Source organism: Olea europaea, unplaced genomic scaffold (assembly GCF_002742605.1).
Source record: "Olea europaea var. sylvestris unplaced genomic scaffold, O_europaea_v1 scaffold529, whole genome shotgun sequence".
Lineage (NCBI taxonomy): Eukaryota > Viridiplantae > Streptophyta > Magnoliopsida > Lamiales > Oleaceae > Olea > Olea europaea.
Genome location: NW_019263611.1, coordinates 327,845 through 341,075, shown reverse-complemented (window position 1 = coordinate 341,075; position 13,231 = coordinate 327,845). Strand labels below are relative to the sequence as shown.

General features: G+C 33.5%; 1 protein-coding gene and 1 long non-coding RNA gene across 2 annotated transcripts; both read right to left on the bottom strand.

Moving 5' to 3' along the window:
* Positions 1 to 502: 502 nt before the first annotated feature.
* On the bottom strand, positions 503 to 1,399 carry LOC111388817 (translation initiation factor IF-2-like). The gene has a single exon (XM_023013628.1). The coding sequence runs from the start codon at positions 1,397 to 1,399 to the stop codon at positions 503 to 505; it is 897 nt and encodes a 298-aa protein (XP_022869396.1).
* Positions 1,400 to 9,285: 7,886 nt separating this feature from the next.
* On the bottom strand, positions 9,286 to 12,108 carry LOC111388804. Its single transcript, XR_002701638.1, has 2 exons — positions 11,123 to 12,108; positions 9,286 to 11,014 (listed from the first exon to the last, which is right to left on the bottom strand). It is a non-coding gene; the product is annotated as an uncharacterized LOC111388804 (long non-coding RNA).
* Positions 12,109 to 13,231: the final 1,123 nt, after the last annotated feature.

Genomic DNA, 13,231 nt, shown 5'->3' with positions numbered 1-13,231 from the left:
ATATTGGTATTGCAGTGCATGTAATGGACATATTATTATTAAGAGAAATTTAGGACTACCACCTTGTTGATAAAAAACTGAAAATCACTATATGGTTTGAAACTTTGGAAGATTTTGACGATAAATACTGAAGAATTTATAAATGTTTCGCGTTAATCAAGGATTTGAATTTACATTAACAAAAAATTCTGTTATTGAGTCGCAAATTAATTAAAATATATCACATCAGAGCTTTATGAAATCTTTCTCTATGAACACTTCTTACACTGAAAGATATTTTATTCTCATGTCAAAAATCCACGTGAAAACAAAATGTGAACTTTCTGATATTTTATTTTGTATTATTTCTTAGTGCTTCAATTGGAACACGACATGGATAATCAGAATTTTGTATGGACAAAGTTAAAACTATACTGCTGATGAAGAACAGAAACAAAAATCTTAAACATTGTGTGTTATATATTTATCTGTGTATAAGATTAGTAATATCAAGTGAAATAAACTAAGCAGCAGCGTCATCGTCGTCTTGTGGTGGTTCATAATTCAAATCAGGAAGTTTGTACTTTTGCAGTCCCGTTGCGCCATCACCCTCCTCTTCTCGGCCTTCTTGAACCTCCATCGCCTCTTCCCCGGCCTGTGCTTCTTGCTCTACGTCAGCAGCTGCACGGCCTGGATTCAGATGGCCGGGGAAGTCGGCGAACTCCTCTTCAGCCCTAAACGTTGGCGGTGGAAAGGCACCTTTCCACCCTCGATCGGGATGCTGTCTCATGTGACCGAAGAGAGCCTTAGCCGATTGGAATTGTTTACCACAAACACTGCACTGAAAGGGATTTCCGCCATCTCCCCGCCCACCTTGATTTCCTTCCCTTACTCTTTTCCTGATCATGGGGTTTCCAATCCTCACCCCACCGGCTGCATAGCCGCCGCCACCACCACTTCCACCCACAGGAATTGCCTGCACCCCAAATAACCCACTGCCACTTACATTTCCACTAGCACCTGCTGCACCGCCTGACGATCCCCCACCCCCAGGTTGGCTTTGTGGCCTATAGGACCTGAAGGCAGAGTGTCCCGGACGGCCCATTACATGTGGAAGTGGAAGTGGAAGTGGAGCCATGGGTGGCCTTTGCATCGGAGAAGAAATATAACTGCCGCTGCCACGTTGAGGGCTGCTTTGATCAGGGTCTTGTGGGGCTTGTGCCCTATAGGCACGGAAGGCAGAGTGTCCTGTACGGCCCATTACGGGTGGAGCCATGGGTGGCCTTTGCAACGGCGATGAATCCGCATGGGGAGAAGAAGTATCGCCACCGCCGTCTTGAGGGCTGCTTTGATCTGGCTGTTGTGGGTTGTCGGGATTGGAAGAAGATCCCTCGGATCCGCCACTACTGGTTTTCTCCATGATTGATTATTTATATTAAAGAGTGAGAATAACAGTGTTGTAACTTCGAAGATGACAACAATGGCGATGGAGGCGGATATTTATAGTGGAGGGAAACTTTTGAAAATGGTAGCGTTTCATCCCTAATCCCATCACACGCGACTCAAAGTAAAGAGTTGCTTTGTTTCATTTTGAACACTCTGGTGGGAAGGGACGGCTGGGATTTTTTCCCGGCGACTGTTTGGAAGCGATGCCGGAGCCATTTTCTCCTCATCAACTTTTGGCTTCGCTAATTCGCTTTGTATTGTAAAAAGGCGCGAAACTACTGACAAATATAAAATATAACTGACCAAATCATTTTTTTCTCTCTTTTTTGGAGTCGGTTATTTGCATGAATGTGATATAAGGGGAAAGAAGAGTGATGCTACAGCCTTCAAGGTTGACATCTGAGTTGACACAATACGCACACATAAGGGTGACTTTTTTTATTCACCTGGAACTCACGCACTCCATGTGAGGGTGCAGTCATCATCGCAGCCACTGGCGTGGATCGTTTGGCATTTTTCGGTTAAAGAATTACGCAATTTATCATTATGATAATTGAACATTGGTGATGTGGCAGTCCAAGTGGAATAGTGGGTTGGACAGACAAGGATTGTGAAGGATAATGGATTGCCATATTTTTTATATTTCATCATTATAGTGATAAATAGCATTTCTCAAAGTGAAATGGAGGAAAAACGAAAGAAAATTTATATAGAAAATGTAAAAATGAATAAATAATTTTTTTTGGCCGAGATTAAATTAGTATTGATCCAAAAAGGGGAAAAAAAAAAAACCGTGAAGTTTGCAGGACTTTGATTTTCGATGGCATTAGTGAAGTTTGTTGTAAGAAATGAGCATTCCTAAAGTAAATTTTAAAGCGTCGCTTGAAGGACCGGAAAGATACAATAGAAATAAGTAACAATCTATAATTATATGAAACTTTAATAACAAAAGAAAAAACTCACAATATTATTACAAAATCACGTCCAACGTGTGTGTTCCTGACTAGCCATAGAAGTATTGTATATCCGTTACATTGTATTCCAACAACTTTCCGAATCCGTCTCTCTTGTCTGATGGTGGACATCTATCGATTTTATTTTCGAGTGTATTTTCTAATGATATTTATAGTCGACCATATTGTAGAACAACAGATATCTTCACCTAATTAACTCTAAGCAATGTCATTCTAGAGTTGGACAAACCGTTGAAATCATAATTGTGACTATGACATTTAGCCCCTCTTTGGTGTAAATTAAAATTAGATTTTAGTATATTTTGATAAAAATTGATGAAATGTATGTGATTAAATTTAATTGTTGATTTTGATTTGAGACTTTCAATATATTTTAATCTACACCTAGGGCTTAATAGAGTTTCAAACAGATTCGAAATAGCAAAATTATGATCAACAACTATTCATTGCTTATTTCATTGAATCCCACACATTATCGATTACATTTAAGGATATAATACAGATCATGATAAGAGAATTATAATAAGAATATCAAATCTTAATGCAAGTCTATTGTTCGCTAAAGAGACCTAAAAGTCATAGTTCTTATAAATGTGACGTATTAAATGTCATAGTATTTAGCAATGACAATAAAAATCACACATTATAAAAGGTTGTACCCCAATCTTGAGGGTCCTCATCCCACTGCCCCACCCCTGGAGCATCATGAGGGAAGTAAATCGCGGGATGTGTCATAGGAGACCAGGGAACAAGAGTTTGTCCGTACACTGGTGCCTACAAAGAGTCCAATTCCATATTTTAGGAATTGAACCCTCACACTATGACTGTCAGCAAGGTTGAGACTACCTCACTCATGTCCTTTACACCATTGGGTTATGCCCCGGGGGGCAAAAAAATATAAATAAAAAAATCACACATTATAGGTAACACGTTAGGATAAATTAGACATTATAGGCAGAGAAATTTAAAATACGGCTACTACTTCAAAGTAAGTTGCTCTATTAAGGGGTCCATAAATATTGGCACAACTTTTTGTTTTAAAATAGAAGGTAATATGCACACATAAGAGTGCATCAAAACTCAAAATGCGGCGACGACTTCAAAGTAAGTCGCTCTGCTGAGGGGTCGTAAAATCACAAATTTTGACACAACTTTTAGTTTTAAAATAGAAGATAATATGCACATAAAGAGTGTAATAATATTTAAAACGCGGCTACGACTTCAAATTTAGTCGTGCTATTAAGGGGTCGGAACATCACAATTTTTGACAAGACATTAGTTTTAAAATAGAAGGTAGTATGCACACATAAAGAGTGTAACAATGCTCAAAATTGAAAATTGTTTGAACATAAATGTAACAATACTAATATATTTATTTCGATACCATTTTAAATCAATAAATTAATACGAGATTCTATAAATATTATACCCTAGATCCAATCAACTTTGGACATAAATACTTTTGATATATAATTAATGCAATTTAATGGCATGTCTATTATTTAATTAATAGACAATTAAATAAATAATAAAGTCAGTAGATTCAAATCTTCGTAATTTGTTAATCGCAAGGAGTTGTGATTGTGAGATACAAATTACATCTGATTGAATCTTAAATCATCCGTAGTCGTAAGTAATAACGAGATACGGATATCGTTATTACGGATAGACCATCACGTGTGGCATTTCTTACTTGTGAAGTAAGTAGTTGATCTCACAAGTTAAAGTGTGGTGACACTTAAATAAACGCGTGGATGTTTTGTTATAGAACAAAACATTAGAGACCCGCCGAGAGATTCCACATGGATAACTATCTGAGTGTCAGTGGTTAATCTCTAACGTTCGGTAGTGGAATTGGTCCTTTGACTTGAGGTCGTCATGGTACCTTATATGAGGACAGTCATACTTTGGCGGTGTTGGATGTTGCTCTGCAAAGGGCTGCTAATACGACATCGTTCGGGTATGTCAAGAATCGTATGAAGGTTGTGATTGATCAATAAAGGATTCGTTACTCTTAGATAGTAGGAGATTATGATCTGCGTTTCATTCAATTAAGTCGATGATGAAATCTTTGGCCAATGTGTACTCATAAGTCGAAAAGGAGTTTTCGATTTATATTGACTTAATAGTAGAGTGAAAGATATGATCGAAATTCGAGATTAACACAATTCCATATCTCGTAATTGATCGGATCATATTGACGAAGGGATTATAGTTTCACGGTAAACAAACGAATTTGATTTTGTCATATCACGTGACATTTTTCGTCACATGCATTGCCCTGACACATTACTAGATGTCAATTAGGGACGGCGAGTGTGAATTGACGATAAATTAAAAGGGTGTTTTAATTTATCATTTTTGTATTTCACATCTTTAGGCATCGTGGTCGGGAACCTAATGGGTCGCACACAAAAGAGAATTGGAAGATTGCAAATTGTCAATTGGTTAATTTAACAATCGTTGGATAAATTAATTAATTGAATTTGTTATTTATATTCCCGAATTAATTAATTGGATTAATTAATTCACGGATCGGGTTTAATTAATTAGATTAATTAAATGTTGGATCGGACCGGGCCGAGCCCGTTTGGGTTTATATAAATACATGGCTAGGGTTTGAGGTCCATATGATTTTCATTATTCTTACTGGCACAAGAGAGAAAATCCTGATAGTTGCAATCTTGTTTTCTGTGTGGATTAACGTTGGAGACTGGACAATTGGACAGTTGTGGATGGCGAATCAAGATTGCTGGAACGAAAAGAATAGCAAAGAAGTTTGCAGATCTGAAAAATGTACAATCTTATCACAATTTCTATCTAAACACAAAGGCGATTCTTGGTGGGAATCGAAAATTATTTTAAATTCCACTGTGTATGTATAAGTAGATTCCTAACAGATTCAACCATACAATTTATGCTTGCAATTTCATTATTTAGATACATATAATATTATCACATATAACTTATTATTATTCTAAAGGGCCAAAATGAATTCAACTAACAAGTAAATATTTTGAAGTATAAATTGATCTAATAATTAACATATCTTGGTTAAAACAAGTATTAAAAAAAAATAAAAATAGGTGAACTGTTTGGTTTCAAACAGTTTTAACCACAAAAATCTTAACCAAAGCAATTTCAAACGATTTGGTTCAGTTTTAAACTTGTTGAAATCTAAATCATGTGGACCCAAATTAACTATTTAAAAACCACGATTCCAATTTAATTTGACAAATTGAATCTCTCTCTCTCTCTCTCTCTCTCTCTCTTTTTAATCCTCTCTAAGTAACAGTGAAGGATTTTTCAATTTAAGGAGCAAAAACAAGGGCTCAGCCTAATTTTTACTAAAATATAAGCACACAGGAAGAAGTGGGTATTTTACTATTTTCTTTGGGGAAAGGTTCATATATATGCTTATGAAATATGAAATATTTCAAAATATACAGAAAAAGATATTTAATCATATAATATACAACTTAACACCCAAAAAACACAAGACATATTGTGGCAGAAACTTCCCCCATTTATAGAGTTTTTAACTAAAATTTTGAGTATACATAAATCACGCTTGCATTAAATTGCATAGCTAATGAGAAATCGAAATTGAAAATACCAATAAACCCTGTTTCCTAGTTTTGTAATCTTTGAATTTCATCAGTGTTTTCTAATTTCTACTATGAATTGGGCTGTCGATGAATATATTTTTCAGAAGGCATGCAAAGTAAGATTCACGATGAATGGAACATCCTGAAATGCAGCTTCCATTTGTCCTCTATGTATAATTCATATTTCATGCTTCAGCATTGTGGATATTCTTTATTTCAGTTTAATCAATTTCGTAAATTGATGTTTTATTCCATGGTTTTCATGTCTTCAACTATACAATTCAGGTATCTTAAATTCTGGAATGTGATCCTGCATTTGGATATATAAATTGTCTGCTTGGCCTCTTGTGTCTATGAGTTTTTATAACAATCGTATGACTTTGTGGATGTTTTCCCCCTTTTTGTGCAATTTCATGGAATTGTTTACAAAAGTGTGTGCACTCTAAATAATTGGTAATTTTGCGACTTCTTTGTATATAGATTCATACCATCATTTCTTGTTTTGTTGATTGCATCCTTAATTCACACGAGTACGTTTTGTTTCATAGATGTATGATACATGTTACGTTTTTTTTTTTCACTAAATCAGATAAATATTCTATTATGTTTGGTTGCAGGATATGTAATTTGTAAAATGTGTACATAATTTGTGAGGCAAATACGTTTGGACTTTTCGTGCCTACTTGTTGCAAATATTTGGAACTCATTGAGACTATATCTGTCGAGTTGAAGATCAATAATAGGATGGCTATTTTGAAAATAGGATATAAAGTGGGTGGAAACAAATCCCTAATATCTCCGCAACCCACGAGAGAATAATGGATTTGATCCTAATATTATGGAATAAAAAAAGTTACATATGAACAATGCCATTTGCCTGATGTGAAAAAATTTATATTTTCCTGGGTTTCCATTGATGTGATTCCATTTTCTGCCTAAAGATGAAGATGATGAAATTTGAGAATTTTAGCTTTAATTGAGGGTGAATTAAATTAGAGGCTTGTTTGATGGAAAGATATAAGTTACCAAAATTTATTATTCATTTGTCTTTGATAAATCGTTTTTATTTTACTGGTCAAAGTTGAACTTGCATTGCAGATTATTCTAAAATACTTTTAAAGTGATGTAAAAGTAATATTGTACCAATTTGTTGGAGGATTTGATGAATTCGGATGAATTAAAGAAAATAAAATTTAGCATAGAAATTCAAGAGAAAAAAATTGTACTCTCAAAACTCAATTTCTATGATTTAAATTTTTTATAATGATGAATTACTATAAATGAGCAATCTTTTTATATTACATTTGATACATAAAATTAATTGTTAATACATAAATTTAAACACCTATTAAATTTTTTAGATATATGAATATGAATAAATTCATCTATTATAACTCTAAATTCATATAATTCAAGATTTATCGAGTGAAAATTCATTGAATCTAGATTAATGTGAATGTTAATTAATTGAAAATTAATAACACAATAATATTTATTACATATTGAAAAACGAAAAGCAAGATATTATTGAATAATTGAATTGTAAGGGAGGTTAAAATCGTCTAAAAAATGATTCTCTCTTGATGCAATACTTTAATACTTTAATTTAATATACTAGTAGTAAGCACGTACTTTGCACACTTATGTAGCGGATGAATTATATGTATAATAATTGGAAATATAAATATGTCAAATCAAATTTAAAAAGTAAAGTTTGTATACGTGAATATTAGAACGTAAGAACGATGCATAATTTTTTATTCATTGACAATATTCAAAATCACAAAATATAAAATATTGAACCTCATTAAATTTGTCAAAAGTAAAGACACCTTTAGTCTCTTTGATATGATTCTAGATGCATGTCTCTTCTAACAACATTGTGAAAGCCAAAAGGAAATGATCAAACATCATAAAAAATAATTGAGAAGAATTTAAAATCAAAAGCTAGTTTTAAATTCTATTCCCTTGATAATTTTAAGAAACGGAGATAGACAAATCCCTTGACTGGTATCTTGATTTATTTTATGAAACACAATTTTTTGAGAAGAAGAAATAACGAAAGTGAGTGAGAAGATGGGGACAGTGCATAATAAACTCATATAGAAAATATTAAATAATAAACACCCTTAATAAATATGATTTTGATGGCTACACATTCTAGTTAAAAAATTGTAAATGTGTTATACTACTTATGTTTATCAGAAAAATTTTCAAATTCAAAAACAGTAGTCAAATCAATAAGTTTTAAATGATAAGTAGGGATGACCGTCATACTCGCTTAATCGGGTATTCGGGGTAGGGAATTCCGTTTCGAGGCGGGTAAGGGTAACACCCGCCCAACTTTGTTAATTTTTATTTGTTTTCAAGTATTCATACTTTAAATGAAAAATTCTACAAAATTTCATTAATTCTAATAGAAGATGACAACTAAAATTATTTGAGGAATATAATAAATAATAAAAATCTTAGTTTAACAAACATATTCAAATAATTTAACTTTTAAAATTAAATAAATTAAATAAAAAATTTAACTACTATATTATTATCTTACTTTAATGAATTGAGAAATAAAATGAATTATCAAAAATTTAAAGAAAAAAGGTTACATAAATGGGTGAAGGCCCTGCCTTAAACGAGTAATGGGACAGGGACGGGGCGAAAAAATCACCGACGAGACAAAGGGTGGAGGAACTCTCCCCATTGCCATCCCTTGATAAGTAACACTACATCAAAAATCAATTTTTGCAACGGGCAAAAAACGTTGCCGTAGACCTATTGCAACGTTCTGGCGTCTGTTGTGGGTTTTAACATTGCCGTAGAGCGAAGAGTTTTGGCAACTCTCATTGCGCGTTGCGAAAACTTGGTTTTGGCAACGTGCATTGAACGTTGCCAAAACATCTTTCGACAACGTTCAATGCACGTTGCGAAAACTGGGTTTTGGCAACGTGCAATGAACGTTGCCAAAACACCCTTTCGGTAACGTTCAATGCACGTTGCAGAAACTGGGTTTTGGCAACGTGTAATGAACGTTGCCAAAACACCATTTTCGCAACGTGAAATACACATTGCAAATGAGGCTTTTGACAACGTTCAATGAACGTTGCAAATGAGACTTTTGGCAACGTTCAATGAACGTTGCCGTAGGTCGTTTACTATTTTTTCCCCATTTTTATAACAATTTATCAAATCAACCACAAAATGAAAAAGACTTTTTGGGCCTCCAATTGATATAATTTTATTAATCTATACCAAATAATCAAAACACATCATTGTAATAAATCAAAGAAAGGTTTTGATTGACGTATTGCCCATCAAATAAACATCATCTTACACTCCTCTTAAACAACAGAAAATTATTGTATAAAAGAAGATAATTTACAACTTGTTGCCTTCAAACCGTTGGGTTTGCTAGCTCTAAAAAATTCTTCTCATTACTTTCCTCTTGGCCTGCACCTATCTTTTGAATGCAATGGGTAAATTCAACATTCATGATCGTCACAGAGAAGCTTGTCCTCAGAAAACTCAAATCGAGTATGAGAATTTAGTTTCAATGATTCAGAAAACTCACATGTAAGATCGACCTTGAAATGGATTAAAGGTTGAAGACCATTAGTTGAGGACCAATGCTGCAATTCTCCATGTTGTTATATATTCTTAAAATAGTAAAAATGGTTGGGAAAGAACAATTAAAACTTCGGTACCTTTCTGATAATAGTAATCCAGTTGTGATAGTCATGATCATCAATATTGGTTTTTACATTTGCAGCATTCCTCTACCCCCATGGGTGCTTGAAGAGATCAGCAAAAATCCCGACCTTGCTACACAGATAGATCAGGTCGCCGCAGCACAGAATATATATAATTGGGTTGCGACTCATTGCCTGTTCTCAGAGGAGGAACACCAATTCAGGGCTATTCAGACCATATGAAGAGTTTCAAAGAAAGGTTCAAGGATTATATGGGAAAGGTTATAGTGGTAAGGCTCTAACAATCCTCACAAATCCTAATGTTCATCTTAAACATTTATAGAAACGTCCATTGTAGTAAAGTTTTCTTCATATTGGTTCATTCACTATAGAAATTGTTTGGTTCCCAAGCATTCACTATATGCATCAAACAGTCAAAAAAAAAAACTAACTTTGCGGGCATGTTTGGTCCATGACTAGATTATTCTCCACTACTATTCAATCCACCTTTACCACACAAGTCATGATAACAATTAAGGGAATAAAGAGCCAATATCTCTTTTCTTCACGTTTCAATCAAAGATAATAGAAATGATAAACAAGAACTCAAGATCAAAGGCTCAGACAAAAAAATCAAGTCTTTAATAGCTTTGAAATAAACCAATTTTCCTTCGGCAATACAAAAAATTAGTCCAATTTATTAAGGAAGACTTACTGATGTCATTTGTTATGCAAATTACACTCTCTTCTCACTTTAGCAAGACAAGCAAAAGCTTGAGAAAATTAGCATAGTATAGAGACGAGGGAAAATTATAACCAGAGAACGAAAAACAGTATCAATAAAATACTTAATCGAAATTATGTGAGCATCCCAAGTTACCTAATAGTTACTATCAACACAGTGGACAAATTTAAGTTTTAGAGGTATGCTTAAAATATCACATGTCAAGGACCCACATTGCTCTTTATTTCATTTTGTAACCTACAAACGAACAACAAACAATTCTCTAGAAACTCAAATTTGCTTTCTCTTTAATGCAGGAGATACAAGTGGGGATTAAAATCATATTTTTAGTAAATTTTAATGTAGGATGAAAGGGAGCAAGTTGGTCTTCAACGTTTAATCCCTTGGTTGCATCGGCTCTTAGATACAACATAAGCCATAGATATTTTTTCGAGGTCCTTACTTTATGAGCAAAATCCCAACTCCCTGAATACAGGTCCGGATTGTTCAGTGCTTTCGGATTTAATCCCGGAAATTGCTTCCCAATGCCAAGTTTGTTATCCTCCTCACTCACTTTGTGAATTAGAGAATGATCTAAAAAGGACAAAGTGAAAACAGATTTGACAACAAGCAAATGAAGTCTAAATAAAAATGCCTAAATAAAAATATATTTTTAAGTTGAATATTTTTCACCATTCTTACTTGAAATATCCAACACTTAAAAATGTCGTGATTAATGTCGCCACCTTTCGAAAGTCAGTCTTGGATACAACTTGCCTTTATCAATTAAGTTTATTCTAAGAGTAAGGATTCAAATAAAGGGTCTTTCCATCTTTCTCAACATGGAAAGGTCCAATTTCCTCAGCTAATCCATATGCAATAGATGAACATCTAGGCCTGAACATAGCTAAAGAGTCAGAAACAAGTTTCCACGTTGGCTACAAATTACATCTCGCCAAAATAAATTACAATGGAAATAACATAAATGGAGAGAACTCCGCAGTATCAAATTTGATAACTAACTAAAAAGTGAAAAGGAGTACAAATCCAAGATGGAGTTTATATAAGTTATTGAAGTTTATAATTGAGAACAGGGAAGAAATAGCACTATATTTCTTGAACTAATTTCATAGCTAATGATAAAACGTTTTAGAAATTTCAACTAATAATATTGGCCCAGAAGGATCATCAGGATGCTCTTTTAGCTCAGAAATAATATCACAATTTGATGAGCAAAATCACATGATTCTATGTCTGTATCTCCCAATATCATAACAAATTTTAAGTACTCTAAAACAAATTCAACAAAAGGGGAAAAAAATGAATTGCACATTTCTGGAGGCTAATAGTAATGAATTAACATTAACAAAATAAAAAATTGAATTTTAAACAAAATTGATTTAAAAAAGGAAGGGTCAGACTAAATTGACCTCCATTGAACCAAAAGAACAATAGGCTTGGAAGAAGGGTCCTCATCGGCCTCAAAGAACCAATAAAATAATGCTCTCCCGACTTCCCTATTGATTGTAACATGGCCCGCATAATGTGCAAAACTCACATTAAAATTCTGCCCTGGAAGCTCCCAGACTCTATCTAGTTGCTGTTGGGCATATGAGAAGAAATTGGGAGTGAGAGTGAGAACGGTGGCGGGAGAGTGAGAGAGGGGGAAGAAATTAGGGTTGGTTTGAGTTTATACCAAACTAACAGGGTCGGGTCGATTTGGGTTTTGTATGATTTTATATTTAACGTTGAATTTAGTCAATTTACTACGAAAAAATTAATGACAACGTTCAAAAAACGTTGCCAAAGATACTTAACCGCAACATTCAATGAACGTTGCTAAAACAAACCAAAGAACGTTGCTAACGTTCAATGAGCATTGTTAAAAAATATATAGAAACGTGCATTGCCCGTTGTAAAAACTTGTTAACGGCAACGTTCAATGAATGTTGCTAAAACTGATTAATGGCAACGTTCAATGAACGTTGTCGTTAACAAGTTTTTGCAACGGCAATGCACGTTGCCAAAAGTAATTAACGGCAATGTTCTTTAAACGTTGCTAAAACATCTATCGCAACGGTCAATGCACGTTGCAAAAAAAAAAAAAAAAAAAAAACAACAACAACAACAACGGTCTTTTAACGTTGCGAAAGGGGGTATTAGCAACAACCACTCAAAGAACGTTGTTAAATTTTAATTTTCTCAACCAATGGCAACATGCATTTGCTGAATGTTGCAATAAACCTCTTTTGGTAACATACAATTGGTGAATGTTGCCATTTAAATGTTGTAAAATGTCATTTTTCTTGTAGTGTAATAATTGTCAATTAATGGTGTAGGGGTGAATGTTGATACAAGATAAGTCAAAATATAACCTAATGCATGTATTATTTCAAATATTTATATTATGGATAATTAAATTTTTTGTAATTACATATTTGTTTGATTAATAAAAGATTCAAAGATTGCAATTATTAATTGAATTTATGGATTTAAAACCTTACTGTTCCTTTAGCCCAAGTTATTGAAAAGGTTTCAAAATTAAAAACAGTAATCGAAACAATATATTTCAAATGTTAAATAATAATAGCATATTAGAGAGTAATATGTAATAAAATTTTGGTGGAATCGCATTCAAATATGGCTTTTCATCTTACTTTTTAATGTTATTGAAAAAATTCATTTAATTACTTATTTGTAGATAGATGAATTAATTACTTAAAGGAATGAATGTAATTATGAAGATATTTTATATATTATAATGCTATCAGTACAAAAGCACGTTAGATTCGGAAGATTGACAAAGGACAT

Coding starts and splice junctions, on each gene's coding strand:
- LOC111388817 (XM_023013628.1), bottom strand. CDS start 1,399: ATGGAGAAAACCAGTAGTGGCGGATCCGAGGGATCTTCTTCCAATCCC.